The sequence below is a fragment of the Stomoxys calcitrans genome, chromosome 1 (assembly GCF_963082655.1).
Source record: "Stomoxys calcitrans chromosome 1, idStoCalc2.1, whole genome shotgun sequence".
Taxonomy (NCBI): Eukaryota; Metazoa; Arthropoda; class Insecta; order Diptera; family Muscidae; genus Stomoxys; species Stomoxys calcitrans.
This window is the reverse complement of record NC_081552.1, coordinates 142,042,812-142,065,285: the sequence shown is the minus strand read 5'-3', so window position 1 is coordinate 142,065,285 and position 22,474 is coordinate 142,042,812. Positions and strand designations below refer to the sequence as shown.

Below are 22,474 nucleotides of genomic sequence, written 5' to 3'. Positions count from 1 at the left end.
CTTTATGTGGAACAAAAGTTTCCTTGGAATATTTATTGTCGACAATTAACGAGCTTTTAGTGAATTAACATGCTACGAAAATTGTATGTCGGTCGACAAACAGTTTAACAATATAAGTGCCTTTATCTGAATCCCATATGATCTTTATTAGTCTTCAAATTTAAGTTTGGATGTAAGGAGTACTCCATTCTTAAAATACTTTATTTCAGCCCGATATTCTCATGATGTCTGATTGACATTTGGCTATGAAAAAATATCAGCATCGTGCTCTTCTCTCAAATACCATTTATTTAAACGCCATATTGCCATTGGTTTAGGGGAGTTAACAGGATGAGGCGTCCCCCAAACACATGGCCCCTTTGGGGGTGTTTTGGGGATGGGGTGATACATGGTCCTACATTTGGATATCAAATTCGTATTCTACTCCCAAATTCCTTTATTTGAGCCCCATATTGCGATGGTCAGTAAAAAATTGCTGTTTGTGGGGTATTTTGGGAAAAAGGTAGACCTCCAGAATTTGTCCCGAAAGTGGGTATCAATTCTTGCTCTACCGCCCAATACCTTTCAGTTAAGCTCCACATTGACATGGTCGGTAAATATGCCCGATTTAGGGGTGTTTTGGGGATTGGAGTGGTCCCCCAAACACTAATCCCGGAAAATATATCAGCAACGTGCTCTATTCTCGTATATCATTTATTTGAACCCCATATTGGCATTGCCCTCAAAATTGGATATCAAATTCGTTTTCTAATCTCATTTAAACTTCTTATTGCAAAAGTCAGCAAATATGTCCGGTTTGGGGTATTGGCCCTAAAAACTATAAATATTTAGTTGCATTTCTTTAAGACCCAAATTGTCTTGGTGAGCAAATACGTCCTATTTGGGGGTTGTTATTGTGGTGGGACGTCCGCTAGACAGTTGGTCCCTAATGTTGGTATCAGATACGTGGTCTACTCCCAAATACCTTTAATTTGAGCCCCATAGTCGGCAAACATGGCCGGCTTGGTGGTGTTTTGGGGGATGGGCGGCCACTCAGTGTGTTGGCTTTAAAAATATATGTCGGATTCGTATTCTACTCTAAAAACCCTCTTATTTGAGCCTCATATTGCAATAGTCAGCAAATACTTCCTATTTGGGTGGTGTTGTGGGGGTGGGGTGGCCCCATAGACACTTTTCCCGAATATTGATATCAGATTCGTGCTTTACTCCCAGAGATATTTCATTTGAGCCCCATATTGCTATCGTCGTAAATTTGTCCCCTTTGGAGGTTGTTTTTGGAAAGAGGCGGCCCCCATACACTTGGTCCCATATTTGGACATCAGATTCGAATTCTATATTCGAATACCTTTTATTTAAGCCCCATATTCCCATGGTCAGTAAATAAGTCCTGTTTGGGGGGATGTTTTGGGGAAGGGGTGGACTTCCATACAACAGGTTCAGAGAACATGTTGTCTTGGCATGGGCGGAACAATGAGGACCACGCTCAGTAGGGCACTGGAGACTATTCTAGATATCCGACCCATTGACATACAGCTTAAATGTGAGGCAGCCACTGCGGATATGAGACTTAGGGCGATGGGAGAATAGATTGAGGATGGGAGCAGCTCAACCCATCGCGGTATAATCGAGGTGGCGATAGTAAACCTGGAAGGAAGGGAAGAGGTTTTCGGTCCGATACCAAAAAAAGTGAACCGTATCGTGAGAGGAAGAAAGGAAGTAAGAAGGAGGTGAGTATAGCTTTTGGTGGTGTCATAACGGGACACATAGGACTACGAGGTCACTTATGTAAAATCTGTGCGGCAAGTGATAGCATGTGGGGAAGATGATGAGACGTTCGAACATTTCCTTTGTCATTGCCCAGCTTTCGCGTCTACCAAATACCGGCACTTAGGTGGGGACATAATACCAGTCAGGAACAACTTAGGGGCGTGGCATGGAAAACAATTAAGAATTTTTTTAGTACCGCGGAATCCTTAACTTAAAATGTTCGTTTTCGAGGTTACTTATAAGTTTTTAGAGCGCATAACAAGCCGATTACTGGCTTAGGTGTATGTCCATAGTGACATGGGGCGGATCAATATCTTTTTTCAACCTAACCTAATCTATTGACAGGCGAGTTCGGTGAACATTTTATTTCACGTTCGGGACCGGTCAATTTGCCTCCTAGATCGTGCGATTTAACGCCTTTAGACTATTTTTTGTGGGGCAGTGTTAAAGCTCATGTCTATACAGACAAGTCCGCTTTAATTGACGCATTGGAAGACATTATTGAAGCATTTATTCGTGAGATACCGGGCGAAATGTTGGAAAGAGTATGCCAAAATTGGACTAAGTGGATGAACCATTTGAGGCGCAGTCACGGTCAACGTGCGGATAACTCAGCACTTTAATTCATTTTTGCACCTATTGTGTAACTGTAATGTGATACTTTCACACGGCCACTTAACCTGTGCACCAGGCGCACCGTCAGCATAGAACGCCTGTGGGAAACATACTCGGCAGCTTAATTGCGGCATCTCTGCCACCAAATGGAGGCTTCAAGAATGACCGAAGAATACATCAACGGACAGTTGAGTTCAGGAGTAGCACGGCGATAGTCAAACATTTATGATCATCGTTTGGAAAGAAAATAAATCGAATCCAAATTTAAGTGTTGTTTCATTTAACCGACGGTTTTTGTCGAATTTATTTTTCTAATCAATAAAGGGATCCGCGCGAAAGTCCTTGCAGTCAAAAACATTATTTTTAAAAATAACTTGTGCGGAAACTGATAATTTGTGAAGTTATTGATAAAATGAGGTTGTCCCTTATATAAAAGGAAAAAGATTAAAATTGCTTTTGTCACAAAATAAGCAAATCTAAACTGGTGTGAAAACTGATAATTTGTGTTTGGAAAAGATTTAGATGATCATCTACATAATGTATGTATGAAAGTGAATTTGGAGAAGACATGCTTCCTCGAAAATGAAGCTGAATTTCTTGGCTATGTCATAAGCTTAGATGGAATACGTGCCAATTTGAAAAACCTAGTAGCGATAAAGATGATTTTACCACTGAAGGAACTGAAAAGCTTTCTCGGCATGACCTTTTATTATAGAAAATTTATAAGGGATTATGCCAAGAGAGCAATACCATTGACTAACCTGACTAGGGGCGAGAACGCACGTATACGAGCTAGTGCTGTGAAGAAAGTGAGCATAGAATTGGACGAAGGGGCTCTAGAGGCATTTAGGGAGTTGAAGCAGCTCCTAGGTTTTGCCGACGTGTTGGCCTTCCAGGATTATTCGAAACCATTAAATTTGACGACAGATCCTTCGGACTACGCCATTGGGGCAGTGCTGTCGCAGGGGTCTATCGGGAAGGTTAGACCTATTGCGTTCATATAGCGTTCGCTCAATCGTATCTCAATGGTACGAGGAAAATAAGTATTTACATCGATCACCAGCCTTTAACATTGTCCCTCAGCAATCGCAATTACAACGTTAAGCTCAAACAATGGAAAGCGCGTATTGAGGCATTTAGGGAGTTGAAACAGCTCCTAGTTTCTGCCGACGTTTTGGCCTTCCAGGATTTCTCGAAACCATTCAATTTGACAACGGAAGCGTGGGACTACACCATTGGGGCAGTGCTGTCGCAGGAGTCTATCGGGGAGGTTAGACCTATTGCTTTCATATCGCGTTCGCTCAGTCGTATCTCTATGGTAAGGGAAAATAAGGATTTACACCGATCACCAGCCTTTAACATTTTCCCTCAGCAATCGCAATTACAACGTTAAGCTCAAACGCTGGAAATCGCGTATTGAGGAGTATAACTGCGAGTCGATTTACAAACCTGGAAAGGCAAATTTTGTCGCCGATACACTATCCCGGCTCAGAACGGAAATGAATGCACTCACAGACTCAATCGTTGCCCAAGAAGCATCCAGACACTGCATCGGAAGGCACGATGCAGTCGGCTGAACAAGACAGTTCTGACTTGATACCGCATGTAGAGTCCTCGATAAACGTATTCAGAAATCAACTAATCCAACGACAGGGGGCTAGTTAAGTTAAGGCTCTTCTATTACATAAACAACAAAACTCGCTCGCCTCTGTGTGAATATACAAATGGTGATGAATTGTTCATAAGTAATAAACATATTAAAAGCAAGGAGAAACCTATATACTAGGAAGAAATTGATTCTCAATATAGAAATGTTACACAGAGTGGAAAGACATTCTACAAATCAGGTAGTAATAATGTCTAAGAATAAAGAGCAATTATTGGTCAAGAGATAAGATAGCTCATGTATAGATATCTAGCCACGCGCGGTCTGGGTGCAAATTGTTATATATTTGTATTCAATCCACCGCATTGGTTCAATTCCAGTTTTCGCGGTGGTCCGGGAGGTGGTATTCGAAGTGATTAAAATCCGCCGAGAATCTATGACTTTAATTTCATGCCATGAATAGGCCATATCAATGGCTAAAAGTGACCAACATGAGCCTTCCTATGTCCTTTGACATAGGAAATAACAACCACATGGTGTATGAAATATTAAAATCAAAAACATTATCCATTGGGGTACACAAATTACCCATAAGAGGTTCATAGTCATGAACAAGTAAAAGCGTGCTAAGTTCGGCCGGGCCGAATCTTATGTACCCTCCACCATGGATCGCATCTGTCGAGTTCTTTTCCCGGCATCTCTTCTTAGGCAAAAAAGGATATGAGAAAAGATTTCCTCTGTTATTAGAGCGATATCAAGATATGGTATTGTGGTCCAACAATTAAATTACATGTTGGAGAACTGTGTAAAATGTCAGCCAATTCGAATAAGAATTGCACCCTTTGGGGGCTCAAGAAAATAGAGAGATCGATTTATATGGGATCTGTATTGGGCTATAGACCGATTCAGATCATAATAAACACGTGTGTTGATGGTCATGAGATGATCCGTAGTACAAAATTTCAGGCAAATCGGATAATAATTGCGACCTCTAGAGGCTCAAGAAGTCAAGACCCAAGATCGGTTTATATGGCAGCTTTATCAAAACATGGACCGATATGGCCCATTTACAATACCAACCGACCTACACTAATAAGAGTATTTGTGCAAAATTTCAAGCGGCTAGCTTTACTCCTTCGGAAGTTAGCGTGCTTTCGACAGACAGACGGACGGACAGACGGACGGACGGACGGACAGACGGACGGACGGACGGACAGACGGACGGACATGGCTAGATCGACTTAGAATGTCGCGACGATCAAGAATATATATACTTTATGGGGTCTCAGACGAATATTTCGAGTAGTTACAAACATAATGACGAAATTAGTGTACCCCCCATCTTATGGTGGAGGGTATAAAAATTACCCGAAATGGGGGTCACAACAATGAATTTTCACCCACTAAAAATATCCAAAACGAGAGAAAACTATACCCATTGAGGTGCATAAGCATGATGCTACAACTAAATTGCCTGTTAAAAAAAGACGAAACAAATAAGAAAATGAAAAAACAAATAGAAAACATTTTAATAGAAATCTTGATACACGGATTTCAAAGCAAATGCTAACCACTTCTAACAATCACAAATATCGCTTGATCCAAATAAACCTGTCCCGCCTCCCCTAACTCCTCTTACCCCACAGAACTAACAAACTACTACTAACTCACTAGTATAGGAAAACATTGATAATTTTTATGAAAACATATGACTTCCATCATCATTTCATTTCCAATAGTTTGCAATTATTTCTTAGGTTTTGCCTCTGTACAGCCAGCCGCACAAGCATATGTAGTGTTCAATTTGGACTCCTCTATTTTGACAATTCGTGATGACTACGGTTGGGTGATAAATGGGCACTTCAAATTAATTCATAATATCGACTTGCAACGTTATGGGGATATACTAAATCGAAAACGACTATATGAATGAGACCACCGGTATCAAGAACATGATCGCATTTCAACTGGAGAAAATTCGCACCCAACATGATGAGCGTAAGAGCCCCAAAATTAAGAGAAGAGAACGCTCGATTAACTGGATTGGAGCAGCTTGGAAATGGATTGCTAGATAGCCTGACCCAAAAGATTGGGATGAGATCCTGCGAAGCCGGGATGCATTAGCCACCATCAGTGCTGATCCTAAAGGAAGCTGTAGGCGAATTGGCTTCAGCTTGTCAAATGGCCAAATGGTCAAATGGTCGTGAACAGCAACCTATTGGACAAGGTGGAGTTGAATCATCTAATAGGTGAAATAGAATTTCTTCCGTACAATAGTGTCATCGAAGGCATCGAGTACAGCGAGCATTCTTTTATATTGATGGCACCCGTTTGCTGTACATACTGCCCATGGCGAATATGGAGGGGACGAGATTCAACCATATAATTGTACGGGCAGTTTTGAAGAAGGACCGGAAGGTTGATCTGATTTACAGGACTATACTATAAACAGAGATGAAACATATGGTGTCAAAGTCGATTGCCTTCATCTGGTTACCGCCATGGTTTGTTAGAAGGAAATGCTTGATAAAATACCAGAGGAAGATTGCTTGCCACGACTTTTGAAGGGTGGGCAAACAGATTGCCGATATGTTATCAGTGCAGAATCAAAGGTAGAATTTCTCAAAGACGGCACAATATTCGCGGATATCTCATACAATCTTGGATAACCTTAACGGTAGCATTTGGTCCAATGGAATGTCCCATCCCGTCGATGGTTCCTTCATTCTGCAGATGGAGAATGAATCTTTGATGATCAACAACAAAATGTATTGGAGTATGAGCATTTCTGGAGTGCAGGTTCTCCCATCGGTACTGACCACCATCACGAACAAACCCCTATCCATAAAGCCTAATTTCGTACGTGAACTTGCATCAACGAATATAAGGCTTCAGGGCTACCTATTCATATTGAATGGGCTCGTCTTGATAATCGGGAGGAAGATAGCAACGTAGAGTAAACTACCAAAATTTAGCCTGTCCATACTGCAACAAAACGCCTCCTCACTTCCTGATCTGTGGGAAGTAGATTTTTAGAGAGTTAACACATCTGTGCTGCCCTGCTTCTGCATTACAAGTCCCGCTAAGTCAGCACTTTTAATCCATTTTTCCGCCTGGTGTGAAACTGCAAAACGATACTTTTACGCCACTGAACCTGTGCACCAGACGCACCGTCAGCATGGAACACCTGTGTTAAACATATTCGGCAGCCTAGTTGCGCCATTTCTGCCAGCAGTTGGAGGTTTCAAGAATGACTGAAGAAGACATCAACAGACAGTTGATTTCGGGAGTAGCACGGCGATAGTCAAACTTTTGTGATCATCATTTTGAATGAAAATAAATCGAATCCAAATTTATGTGTTGTTTAATTTAACTGACAGTGATTGTCGAATGTAGTTTTAATGAATAAAGGACAATAATATGAACCTATATATATATATATATATATATATATATATATATATATATATATATATATATATATATATATATATATATATATATACTAGCTGACCCGGTCCCGCTCCGCTGCGCCTTCTTTTACTTTATATGGAACAAAAGTTTCCTTGGTATATTTATTTTCGACAATTAAAGATCTTTTAGTGAAATAGCATGTAAACTTGACTAAGTGTTTAACAATATATGTGCCTTTATCTGAATCCCATATGGTCCTTATTGGTCTACGAATTTAAGTTTGGATGTAAGGTGTACTCCTTTCTTAAAATACTTCATTTTAGCCCAATAATCTCATGATTTCTGATTTAGTGGTGTTTTCGGGGGAGAGATAGTCCCCCAGATACTTGGCCCTGAAAAAATATCAGCATCGTGCTCTTCTTTCAAAAACCATTTATTTAAACCCCATATTGCCATTGGTTTAGGGGAGTTTACACGATGAGGCGTCCCCCAAACACATTACCCAAAATAGGTTATCAAATTCGTTTTCTAATTTTAAATACCAAATATTGGCATGGTTGAAAAATTTTTATACCCACCACCGAAGGATGGGGGTATATTCATTTTGTCATTCTGATCTTGCTGAAATTTGGGACAGTGAGTTGCTTTAGATCGGTCCAGATTTGGATATAGCTGCCAAATAGACCGATCCTCCGATTTAGGGTCTAAGGCCCATAAAAGCTACATTTATTATCCGATTTAGTTGAAATTTGGGACAGTGAGTTTCGTTAGGCCCTTCGACATCCTTCGTCAATTTGGCTCAGATCGGTTCAGATTTGGATATAGCTGCCATATAGACCGATCCTCCGATTTAGGGTCTAAGGCCCATAAAAGCCACATTTATTATCCGATTTGCTGAAATTTGGGACAGTGAGTTGTGTTAGGCCCTTCGACATCTTTCTTCAATTTGGCCCAGATCGGTTCAGATTTGGATATAGCTGCCATGTAGACCGATTTCTTGATTTATCGTTTTGGGCCCATGAAATGCTTATTTATTGTCCGATGTCGCCGAAATTTGGGACAGTGAGTTAAGGTAAACCCCTTGACATACTTCTGCAATATCGCACAAATCGGTTCAGATTTGGATATAGCTGCCATATAGACCGATATCTAGGTTTTAGGTTTTGGGGCCATAAGAGACGCATTTATTGTCCGATGTCGCTGAAATTTGAGACAGTGAGTTTGGTTAGGCTCTTCGAAGTCCTTCTTCAATTTTGCCCAGATCTGTCCAGATTTGAATATAGCTGCCATATAGACCGTTTTCGTGATTTAAGGTCTTGGCCCCATAAAAGGCGCATTTATAATCCGATTTCACTGAAATTTGACACAGTGACTTATGTTAGTCTTTTCGACATCCGTATCGTATATGGTTCAGATCGGTATATTTTTAGATATAGCTAGTGTACTTTTAGTATTTGGTCCAAATCGGAACATATTTTGATATAACTGATATGGGACATAAGGTATGAAATTTTCACCGAATTTTGATAAAAGGTGGTTTTAGATATATTCCCGAGGTGGTAGGTATCCAAAGTTCGGCCCGGCCGAACTTAACGCCTTTTTACTTGTTACCCTTTTCGGGGTGTTTTGGGGAAGGGGTGATTCCCTAAATATATGGTCCTAAATTTGGATATCAAATTTATTTGAGCCCCATTTTGCGATAGTCACAAAAAAATTGCTGCTTGTGGGGTATTTTGGTGTACTCCCAAATACCTTTTATTTGTGCTCCATATTCCCATAGTCGGCAAACGTGACCGGCTTGGGGAGTGTTTTGGGGGATGGGCGGCCACTCAGTGAGTTGCCCTTGAAAATATATATAGCATTCGCGTTCCACTCTAAAAACCCTCGTATTTGAGCCTCATATTGCAAAGTCAGCAAATACTTACTATTTGGGTGGTATTGTGGGGGTGGGGTGGCCCCATAGACACTTTTCCCAAATATTTATATCAGATTTGTGCTTTACTCCCAAAGACCTTTCATTTGAGCCCCATATGGCTATGGTCGTAAATTTGTTCCCTTTGGAGGATGTTTTTGGAAAGAGGCGGCCCCCCAAACACTTGGTCCCATATTTGGATATCAGATTCTAATTCTACACTCAAATACCTTTTATTTAAGCCCCATATTCCCATGGCCAGTAAATAAGTCTTGTTTGGGGGTGTTTTGGGGAAGGGGTGGACCCCCAGAAACGTGGTCCCACATTTGGATAACAGATTCGTATTCTACTCGCAAATACCTTTCATTTGAGTCCCATATTGCCAAGGTCGGTAAATATGTCCGATTAAGGGATGTTTTGGGGCTTGGGGTGGTCCCCCTAGCACTTGGTTCGACAATGGATATCAGATACGTTTGCTTATCCTAAATACCTTTCATTTGAGTCCCATATTGTCGTGATTGGTCTAAATATATGTTTGGTAGGTTTTAGGGTGGGGCGGCTCCCCTAGGTACCCCATCCGCAATTTGGATACCAAATTTTTATTTTTAGTGTACTACATCTCTGAGATCTGGCGTTTCTGAAAATTAGGGTAAGGCGGAGGGTCCGCCCCCCTTCAGATATCAAAAAATTTAGTACCCTATTTTCACTACGAGATCATCATGCACCATCTGTGAAAATTTCAAGAAAATCGGTTTAACCGTTTCTGAGTCTATAAGGAACACACAAACATACAAACAAACAAACAATTGATTTTTATATATAAGATATATACAATATAATATATATAAATATATATAAAATTTTGGTAATAAGGCCGAAATTATTCATAAATAAAGTATTGAAGACTAATCATATTAAATCATTATTGTAAAAGTGCTAAAATGAGGGGATGTGTCATTTTTGAAATTTTTATTGTATCATTTGTGGCGGGAATTTTTCTTTTATTTGTTAATTTTCAACAATTATGTTTTCAAATAAAACAAAGTTATTGATTTTGCTCTATTTTTAATACTCGATAGAATCTCAGAAAGTAAAACATCCACTCGGTTTAGCTTCCCACTGTGGCTGCAATAAATCAATAATAAGAAACAACTTACATGTGTATGCAATTGCACATCCTTGATGGCCTTTATCATGTGCAAGCCAGTTTCAACACTACAGACGGCGTGGTCTGGACGTGTTTTCCAGTTATCACTTTCAAATTGTGAAACACAATAGTAGCAATCACCCAGCAACTTGACTCGCAAACAATGATTGTCCTACAGAGATGGGCGAAAAAATAAGAGAGGTAGTAAATAATGCCACACTGGAGTAAAAATAAAACTTTAATGAGTGCTGTGGCCATTTTGGTCGTTGACAAAACATATACAGGCCTGTTCTGCAATAGCCAGAATTTTGCGAAATTAACTTTAATTTATGTTCCGGTAATTGAAAATCGCAAAACTTTTCGGCTTCCAATTCGGTCGGATTTGCCTCTGTAAATTGAGAATAAATGTACTGAATGCACTAAAAATATTATATACGATGTATTGCTGCATATCTAAAGATTAAATCGCATCGTAGTAATCCATTTGAATGTACTATTTACATTGAATTTCGACGTATTTAGCATCACTCCAAATTCACCGCTGTCGCTGTTGGTATGTTTTGCGAATTCGTACGCATTCGCATTTTCGTACAAAATGTTGCATAATACACCAGTAAAATGTAAAACTATTAAGGACAACAATGTAAGCTAGTCTACAAGTTTACATCAATTTTGCCCATGAACATTCCATTATGGAACAGGGGCAAACTTCTCACAATGAGTACTGTCCGATTCAAGTTTAAGCTCAATAGTAAGGGGCCTCCTCTTTATAGTCGAGTCCAAACGGCTTGCCGCAGTACAATACCTCTTTGGAGAGAAGTTTTAACATGGCATAGTATCTCGCATATGTCGCTAGCATCAGGAGGGGAAAATAACCGCTGATTATTTTTCTGATGGTCTCGCCAGGATTTGAACCCAGAAGCTCACCGTCATAGTGCTATAGTGGGTTCGCATGCTAATCTCTGTGCTACAGTGGGTACCATGTTTACAAGGCGTTTCCTATTGAATTTAGCAAATTTTGGTATGTGGCTGTGTTTTTGCTATTTTTAACAGCTACTAAAAATGCGCGTGCACCAAATGGTATCCGTCAGAATATGAAACGGTGGTATGGCAAAATAGGTTTTTCGCTTTGCATATTATCATCATACGATTGCGAAACCAAACAGGAACAAATATTGATAATGTAGTATAATTATCTCGTAATGTTAAAAGTGTCTACTATAGCAGATAAAAAGTAATTGACACAAAAAATACGTATGGCGTATGTAATTAGGCAAAATATTTTACTCATTTCTGCTAATGCTGGTTAAGTGTTGCCAACGAAGTGTAATGTAAATAAAATTAAAATCGTACGGAAACCGGAAAATCAACCTGTGCATCGCACGAATTCTTTGATATCCTTTAGTTGAAGGGCATAATTGGACTCTACATACCAAACTTTTGTCAAACCAGCAAAAATTAAAGCTTCTAGGAACCGAACAAGGAGGATCGAGAGACCGGTTTATATCGGATCTATATCAGGATATTGACTGATTTGGAACATAATTGGCACAGTTGTTGGAAGTCGTAAAAGAACACCGCATGCAAAATTTTAGCCAATTGGACAAAAATTGCGACTCAAAAATTCAAATCCGGAGATCAGTTTATATAGGAGCTATATCATACTACGATAGGCAGAAATTTGCATTTTGCGATATCAGGCCGTGCAGTGGCAGGTGACTCAACACCGCCCAACAAACAGGGGGCCGACAACGAGACAATCACGGCATCTCTCAAAATGGACAAGACTAGGAGAAGCAAAGATCCTAATACTAGTATATCAGGCAGTGCAGTAGCGAGAAGCCCAACAAACAGGAACCCAACGACGGACCCATCACCGACTTCAAGATTTGGAATAGGTAAAGATCCTAATATTGAAACATTAGGCAGCTCAGCGAAAGAAGTCTCAAGGCAACCCAACGAACAGGGAGCCGATGATGGTACCATCACCTACTCCCAAGAAGCCCATTTACTTAAGATTTGGAAGGCTAAGATAGGCAAAGATCCTAGTATTGAACATCAGGCAGTACAAGGAATGGAAACCCAACACAGCTTAACGAACAGGGACTCGACGATGGAACCATTACCGACTTTATAAAGAGTCGGAAGACTAGATTAGGCAAAGAACCTAAAACGATGACATCAGGCAGTGCAGTGACAGGAAAGTTAATGCATGAGATCAACGATGAGATCATCACCTACTCCCAAGATGCCCATTTACTGGAGGACCAATGATTGAGGTAATCCTGATAAACCTCCACCGGAGCGAGACTGCTACACACGCTCTGATGGAGAAAATTCACAATGGTAAGATTCATATTGCCTTAATTCAGGAGCACGGAACAAAGTCTGGACTGAACCATATCAACTACCAATTATAATACCCTCCACCATAGGATGGGGGTATACTAATTTCGTCATTCTGTTTGACGAAATTCCTCTGAGAGCCCATAAAGTATATATATTCTTGATCGTCATTATATTGTAAGTCGATCTAGCCATGTCCGTCCGTCTAAAGGGCGCAATTCCTATCCGATTTGGCTGAAATTTTGCATGAGGTGGTTTTTTATGACTTCCAACAACTGTGCTAAGTATGGTTTAAATCGGTCCATGACCTGATATAGCTGCCATACAAACCGATCTTGAATCTTGACTTCTTGAGCCACTAGAGAGCGCAATTCTCATCCGATTTGACTGAAATTTTGCAAGAAGTGATTTGTTATGACTTCCAAGAGTTGTACCAAATATGGCTTTAATTGGTTCATAACCTGATATAGCTACCATATAAACCGATGTGGGATCTCGACTTCTTGAGCCTCTAGAGGGCGCAATTCCTATCCGAAATTTGGCTGAAATTTTGCAAGGAGTGGTTTGTTATGACTTCGAACAGCTGTACCAAATATAGTTTTAATTGGTTAATAACCTCATATAGCTGCCATATAAACCGTATATAAAAATATTATATACGATGTATTGCTGCATATCTAAAGATTAAATCGCATCGTAGTAATCCATTTGAATGTACTATTTACATTGAATTTCGACGTATTTAGCATCACTCCAAATTCACCGCTGTCGCTGTTGGTATGTTTTGCGAATTCGTACGCATTCGCATTTTCGTACAAAATGTTGCATAATACACCAGTAAAATGTAAAACTATTAAGGACAACAATGTAAGCTAGTCTACAAGTTTACATCAATTTTGCCCATGAACATTCCATTATGGAACAGGGGCAAACTTCTCACAATGAGTACTGTCCGATTCAAGTTTAAGCTCAATAGTAAGGGGCCTCCTCTTTATAGTCGAGTCCAAACGGCTTGCCGCAGTACAATACCTCTTTGGAGAGAAGTTTTAACATGGCATAGTATCTCGCATATGTCGCTAGCATCAGGAGGGGAAAATCACCGCTGATTATTTTTCTGATGGTCTCGCCAGGATTTGAACCCAGAAGCTCACCGTCATAGTGCTATAGTGGGTTCGCATGCTAATCTCTGTGCTACAGTGGGTACCATGTTTACAAGGCGTTTCCTATTGAATTTAGCAAATTTTGGTATGTGGCTGTGTTTTTGCTATTTTTAACAGCTACTAAAAATGCGCGTGCACCAAATGGTATCCGTCAGAATATGAAACGGTGGTATGGCAAAATAGGTTTTTCGCTTTGCATATTATCATCATACGATTGCGAAACCAAACAGGAACAAATATTGATAATGTAGTATAATTATCTCGTAATGTTAAAAGTGTCTACTATAGCAGATAAAAAGTAATTGACACAAAAAATACGTATGGCGTATGTAATTAGGCAAAATATTTTACTCATTTCTGCTAATGCTGGTTAAGTGTTGCCAACGAAGTGTAATGTAAATAAAATTAAAATCGTACGGAAACCGGAAAATCAACCTGTGCATCGCACGAATTCTTTGATATCCTTTAGTTGAAGGGCATAATTGGACTCTACATACCAAACTTTTGTCAAACCAGCAAAAATTAAAGCTTCTAGGAACCGAACAAGGAGGATCGAGAGACCGGTTTATATCGGATCTATATCAGGATATTGACTGATTTGGAACATAATTGGCACAGTTGTTGGAAGTCGTAAAAGAACACCGCATGCAAAATTTTAGCCAATTGGACAAAAATTGCGACTCAAAAATTCAAATCCGGAGATCAGTTTATATAGGAGCTATATCATACTACGATAGGCAGAAATTTGCATTTTGCGATATCAGGCCGTGCAGTGGCAGGTGACTCAACACCGCCCAACAAACAGGGGGCCGACAACGAGACAATCACGGCATCTCTCAAAATGGACAAGACTAGGAGAAGCAAAGATCCTAATACTAGTATATCAGGCAGTGCAGTAGCGAGAAGCCCAACAAACAGGAACCCAACGACGGACCCATCACCGACTTCAAGATTTGGAATAGGTAAAGATCCTAATATTGAAACATTAGGCAGCTCAGCGAAAGAAGTCTCAAGGCAACCCAACGAACAGGGAGCCGATGATGGTACCATCACCTACTCCCAAGAAGCCCATTTACTTAAGATTTGGAAGGCTAAGATAGGCAAAGATCCTAGTATTGAACATCAGGCAGTACAAGGAATGGAAACCCAACACAGCTTAACGAACAGGGACTCGACGATGGAACCATTACCGACTTTATAAAGAGTCGGAAGACTAGATTAGGCAAAGAACCTAAAACGATGACATCAGGCAGTGCAGTGACAGGAAAGTTAATGCATGAGATCAACGATGAGATCATCACCTACTCCCAAGATGCCCATTTACTGGAGGACCAATGATTGAGGTAATCCTGATAAACCTCCACCGGAGCGAGACTGCTACACACGCTCTGATGGAGAAAATTCACAATGGTAAGATTCATATTGCCTTAATTCAGGAGCACGGAACAAAGTCTGGACTGAACCATATCAACTACCAATTATAATACCCTCCACCATAGGATGGGGGTATACTAATTTCGTCATTCTGTTTGACGAAATTCCTCTGAGAGCCCATAAAGTATATATATTCTTGATCGTCATTATATTGTAAGTCGATCTAGCCATGTCCGTCCGTCTAAAGGGCGCAATTCCTATCCGATTTGGCTGAAATTTTGCATGAGGTGGTTTTTTATGACTTCCAACAACTGTGCTAAGTATGGTTTAAATCGGTCCATGACCTGATATAGCTGCCATACAAACCGATCTTGAATCTTGACTTCTTGAGCCACTAGAGAGCGCAATTCTCATCCGATTTGACTGAAATTTTGCAAGAAGTGATTTGTTATGACTTCCAAGAGTTGTACCAAATATGGCTTTAATTGGTTCATAACCTGATATAGCTACCATATAAACCGATGTGGGATCTCGACTTCTTGAGCCTCTAGAGGGCGCAATTCCTATCCGAAATTTGGCTGAAATTTTGCAAGGAGTGGTTTGTTATGACTTCGAACAGCTGTACCAAATATAGTTTTAATTGGTTAATAACCTCATATAGCTGCCATATAAACCGATCTGGTATCTTGACTTCTTGAGCCTCTAGAGGTCGCACTTATTATCCCATTTGGCTGAAATTTTGTACAACGACTTCTGTCATGACCTTCAACATACGTGTCAATTATGATCTGAATTGGCCTAAAGCCTGCTACAGCTCCCATATAAACTGATCTCCCTATTTTATTTCTTGGGCCCCTAAAGTGGCTGAAGTTTTACAAAACGACATTCTTTTACATTCATTCCAATTAGGGTCCGGACCATTGGACTATAAGTTGATATAACTCCAATATCATAGCAATTCTTTTCTTTAATCATATGTTTACCTAAAAAGAGATACCGGGAAAAGAACTAGTTTTATGCTAACACTGGTACTCGGCCGTGGACCTGCGTTATTTGCCTTAAAAATTTGAATTATATATTTTCCCCAGAGTTGGCAACGTCGGATGCAACAGTGGTGAGACGGTGGAGTATACAATATCTGGCATCACTTTATCTGCCTTTCGACTCTCCGACACCGCCACCCACGTTGGAGTTTCAACGGCTGGTGAGGAAAGCAAAACAGACAATCGATGAGGTTCTGGATTGGAGGGAACACTCTTTCTCTGACCATCGCTACATTAGGTTTAGAATAGCACGACTAACGCCAAATCCGATTAGCTTCCGGAATAAGTCGAAAACCAACTGTAAAAAATTCGGAAGCCCACTCAGAAGAAGACTTGGGCAAGATAATTCAGATTGTCCAAGCATAGAAGAGATTGACGAAAATGTCAACAGGATTACGACTGCACTGGTGGGGTCCTTGGAAGATAGTTGTCTTCTTCAGGAAAAAAAATCTGCCCAAGAAAAACCCTGGATGATCGGGGAGATTCGCAATATTGGAAAAGAGGTCCGCAGACTTTTTAACAGAGTACGTCGTGAAAAAGCGGAAGTTTATTGGGATGTGTACTACACATGGCTCAAGGAGTACAATAAAATTACCAGAGCGGCAAAACGTGCGTCCTGGAAGCTTTTATGTGAACAGGTCGATAGCGTTGATGACGCCGCCACAGTAAAAAAGTTTCTCTCAAAAACCCATGTCCAAACTGTAACTTTAGTAGACGACAAAGGAGTGAGAGCAGAGACAACGGAGGACATGTTGAGGCTTTTGATGAAAACCCATTTTCCACAGGATACGAAGGGACTCACAGAGACACTGGAATCTTCGAATAATGACGTTGATCGAAGGTTTATAATTACGGAATTTATAGAGAAGGAATCCTTGAGGAGCTTCAAACCATTTAAGTCACCCGGACCTGATGGAATATTTCCGGCGTTACTACAGAAAGAGGCAGACCATCTGGCGCCTCGTCTGGCCAAAATTTTCACAGTGTGCCTAGGACTTTCATATGCTCCGAAAGCCTGACAAGAGGTAAAGGTGGTATTTATACCCAAGCCTGGCAAGGCAAGTTATGCGACACCAAAGGCCTACAGACCCATAAACCTTACGTCCTTTCTACTCAAAACCATGGAACGTCTTGTGGACACCATGATAAAGAGTAGGACATCCAGCGAACTGCTCAAATACAAACATCATGCCTATGTCAAGGGAAGGTCGGTGGAGACTGCCCTGCACGAGGTTGTGCATAAAATAGAAGAATCATTTGATGCCTAAACGTACACACTGGCGGTGTGCATTGACATAGAGGGGGCTTTTAACAATGTGCGGACCGATATATTGAACCAATCCTTAGAGCAGTACCGGGTGGTCCCGGTCCTTAGAGACTGGATAAATCATATGCTGAGGAACAGGTGGATAAATTGTGTGTCCCATGATTGGGAACCGTCTGCTACGCAGACGATGTTAAAATACTACGAAGGGGTAAGGATCCGAACGAGCTATACAGAAGGGCCGAAAAGGTCTTGCATATGGCATATGACTGGGCTAGACCCAGAGGTCTCAATGTGAACCCAGAGAAGACTGAAATATGCCTGTTCACGAGGAAGACGAAGGTGGACCAATTTAACGCACCACGTTTCCTCAATAAGTCGATTTCGATATTACGCCTCAGTAGTTTGGTGGACTGCTATGGAGAAAAAGTGCAACATAAGGACCATACAACAGGTTCAGAGAACATGTTGTCTTGGCATTGGCGGAGCGATGAGGACCACGCCCACTACGGCTCGAAGACTATTCTAGATATCCGACCCATTCACATACAGATTAAGTGTGAGGCAGCCACTGCGGCTATGAGACTTAAGGAGATGGGAGAATGGATTGCGGTATAATCGAGGCGACGATAGGAAACCTGGAAGGAAGGGAAGAGGTTTCCGATCGGATACCTGAACCTTGAAGTCAAGTGCGAGGCACTGCTGCCATCGGCACAGTCTTGGATTGACGGAACCCTAGTATTGCCATCTGGGAGATCATGTTACACGGATGGATCAAAGCTAGAGGACAGAGTGGGCCTGAGGGTTTACATTGAGAACCCAGGGACTGAGATAAGTTTTAGACTGCCTGACCATAATACGGTCCTGCAGGCGGAGATCCGACAATCACGGAATGCGTGAAGTGGTGCGGTGCTAACGCGAGGACATCGAGTGTGAACATCTTTACTGAGAGTAAAATTGCCATAAGGGCAATAACAACCACGACGGTAAGATCACGAACAGTCTTGCAGTGTAAGAAGGAGATTAACGTCTTCTCCGAGGATAGGAAAATCCGCATCGTTTGAGTGCCAAGCCATAACGCAGTAAGGGTAAATGAAAGGGCAGACGATTTGGCGGTGGGGGCCAGAGGACTGCCGTCAATATACTTGGTTAACCCGAAGTCTTTCAAGTCTACGCAGTCCGAGTTAAGAGAGTGGCCGAGGAATGCGCATGCAAAATTGTGGAACAGCGAAATGGTCGGTATGACGGCGAAAATCCTATGGGGGGATCCGGATAGTGAGAAGACGAGGCTATTACTGACAGGAAGCTAGAAGGAGGTCAGTATAGCTATTGGTATCATAACGGCACACATAGGACTACGAGCTCACTTATGTAAAATCTGTGCGGCAAGTGATAGCATGTGTAGGGCATGCGGGGAAGATGACGAGACGTTGGAGCATTTCTTTTGTCATTGCCCGGCTTTCGCGTCTAACAGATACCGGTACTTAGGTGGAGACACAATACCAGACATGAACCAGCTTAGGGGGGTGCTATTGAAAACAATTAAGGATTTTGTAAGTAGCACGGAATTCCTAAATTAAAATTTTCTTTTTAGATGTTACTTTATGGTTTTTAGAGCGCACAACAAGCCGATTACTGGCTTAGGTGTATGTCCATAGTGGCTAAGATTCTAAGACGATTTAACGATGTCCGTGTGTCTGTCCGTCCGTTTGTTGTAATCACTCTACAGCCTTCAAAAATTGAGATATTGAGCTGAAATTTGGCACAGATGCACGCTAGTTAAGTTCTTGAATGGGCCAAATCGGACCATATTTGGATATAGCTGGTATATAGACCGATTTTTTGATAAAGGGTCTAATGCTCGTAAATGCTTTATTATTCATCCGATTTCGCTGAAATTTGAAACAGTGAGTAGTTTTAGGCCTCCCGACATTTGACCCAAATATGGTCCTTATCGGACTATATTTATATATAGCTGCCATTTATACCGATCTGCCAAAAAAGGGTCTGAAGCCCGTAAATGCTTTATTTATTACCTGATTTCGCTGAAATTTGAAACAGAGGGTTATCATTAGCCTCCTGATATTTGACCTAAATATGGATCAAATCGGATTTAGATATAGCTGCCATATAGACCGATCTCCAGATAAAGGGTCTAAAGCCCATAAAAGCTTTATTGTTTAACCAATTTTGTTGAAATCTGAAACATTGAATAGTTTTACGCCTCCTAACATAGGACCCAAATATGGTTCAGATCAGACTATATTTAGATAAAGGTGCCATATAGACGGATCTCCAGATAAAGGGTCTAAAGCCCATAAAAGCTTTATTTTTTAACCGACTTCGCTAAAAGCTTTATTATTTAACCAATTTTGTTGAAATTTGAAACATTGAATAGTTTTACGCCTCCTAACATAGGACCCAAATGTGGTTCAGATCGGACGAAATTTAGATATAGCTGCCATATAGACCGATCTGCCGATAAAGGGTCTGAAGCCCCTAAAAGCTCTATTGATTACCCGATTTCGCTGAAATTTGAGACAGTCTTAGTTCTTCCGACATCCGTCCCAAATATGGTTCGGATCGGACTATATTTAGATATAGCTACCATACAGTCCGATATCCTGATAAAGGGCCTGAATCGCTGAAATTTGAAACAGTAAGCAGTTATCCAAACCAAATATCCCAAGTCCCAAGATCGGACTGTATTTAGATATAGCTGTCATATAGACCGATGTGCCGATTAAGTCGGAAGCTCATAAAAGCTTTATTTATTACCTGATTTTGTTGAAATTTGAAATACAAAATTGAACAGTGACTTATATTTATCCAATTTCACCGGATTGTGACCAAATAGGGTTTTTATATATACCCGAGGTGGTGGGTATCCAAAGTTCGGCCCGGCCTTTTTACTTGTTTTTTTTTTTTTTTATTGTAATACTATATAAACAATAGTAGTGCACGTTTGTGCTGCTGTAATTCAGCTTTTCTTATTCAGGACACTTCACTGAGGATCACTGAAAATAAATTATGGCGGTCCAAGTAGGCCCTCCTTAGATCCACTCTGTTGAAAATTACAATTTTCACAGTTATTGCTTTCGTTTTGCCTCTTATTTGAATGCAACGTTACTAACCACTGTTCATGTTTGTGACAGCTTTCGCTAACAAATGAGCTTTAAATTATGTCCTCTTTAAGACATTATTTTACTTTTGTACCCCAATTAAGAAAAAAAAAAATACATTTTGGTTTCATAAACAAAAATTTTAATTTTAGGAAAAATATTTAGCATTCATTTGTTAAAATAAACCTTTGTACGAAATCACCGATTAGTTGAAGAGGGGACCTCAAATATAAATATATATTTTTTTTAATTCAGCATATTTTAAGTGTTTTTACAGAGATTAGTAAAACATTTTATTGAATAATTTTCATTTTCGATTTTTGCAATTTTGTCCACTTATGAAAAAGGTCAAAGACCTCATGAGCAACACGTCACGAGATGATACACCATATATAGATCTTGGAGGCCACCGTAGCGCAGAGGTTAGCTTGTCCGCCCATGACGCTGAACGCCAGGGTTCGAATCCTGGCGAGACCACAAGAAAACAAATTTTTAGCAGTGGTTTTCTCCTCCTAATTCTGGCAACATTTGCCATGTAAAACTTACTTTCAAAGAGGTGTGGCACTGCGGTACGTCGATCGGACTCGGCTATAAAAAGGAGGCCCTTTATCATTGAGCTAAAACTTGAATCGGAGGCCCTTTATCATTGAGCTTATCGATCTTCCGACTGCTTCGAGAATCACAACCGTATAGTAGGCTAGGTAAAATATATGACTTCGCCAACAGTATTCCTTCGCAAAGAAGAGTAAATTGTTGAGAGGACCAAAGTGAGCGAAGCTTAGAATTCCCTTGACCAACAGCAGCATTAATATGGTCTGTCCACGGCGCGATACTGTTGAATGTCACGACCAAGTTCCTTGAGCGGACTTCGATCTTCAATCTCTTATTAGCAACAACAACAACAGGGTCGCAGGTGTAACGCGAAACACTTTTCTTAATAACCATGTACTTGGACTAAAGGAGATTAAAGTACAAACCATTAGCATTTGCCTATTCATAAATCCTAGACACGTCAATGGTTCAGCATCCTGCACATCATTCGCATACATGTGGGCCTTGAAAAATGAGAGCTGTTCTGGCAGGTCGTTACAAAAGAAAAAATAAAGAAAATAGAATACGACCCAATATTAAACCCTAGAGCACTCCTCGAATAACAGGCAAGGGACTAGAAACAGATGATTTCGAATCCACGGATTGGGTACGATTGGAGGGATATGACATTGTTAAACGAGCAGACGAAGATGAGACACTGCACAGGTGTTTTCACTTTGGTGTCAAAATAGCGTGATCGACTTTATCGCATGCCTTTGATTGGTCGAGGAGAAAAAGCAGGTTTAATTCGTCATTCTCCAAGTTATTTCTAGTATCCTCTACAACATCTGCTAGAGCACTTATACAGCTATGTCCGGGACTGAAACCTGACTGCTTCTCATATAAGAGAGAGTTTTCATTTATATAACAAAACATCTGCCTATACATTATCTTCTCAACGACTTCGGACAGAAAACACGAAATGGAAATGAGCCTAGAGTCCCAACAATTCTTGGGTAAGGGTATAACCTTAGTGTGCTTCCACGCCACCGGAAATGAACCTCTAGTTAAAATACTGCTAAAGATGTGGGTAATGTGTGGCAAAATGTATGGTCACAGTGCTTTAAGAAATTTTGGCTTAAAGCTATCGAATCCAACTGCATTAGATTTCAG

General features: G+C 40.6%; 1 protein-coding gene across 7 annotated transcripts in view; it reads right to left on the bottom strand.

Annotated features, from left to right (window-relative positions):
* Window positions 1-22,474, bottom strand: part of LOC106094892 (adenylyl cyclase 78C) — a 384,230-nt gene that overhangs the window by 98,638 nt on the left and 263,118 nt on the right. For all 7 annotated transcript variants that reach the window (XM_059361192.1, XM_059361191.1, XM_059361193.1 and 4 more), the window contains one exon: window positions 10,472-10,633. In XM_059361192.1, coding sequence (XP_059217175.1) covers window positions 10,472-10,633 — 162 coding nt within the window. The remainder of the gene's footprint in view (window positions 1-10,471; window positions 10,634-22,474) is intronic.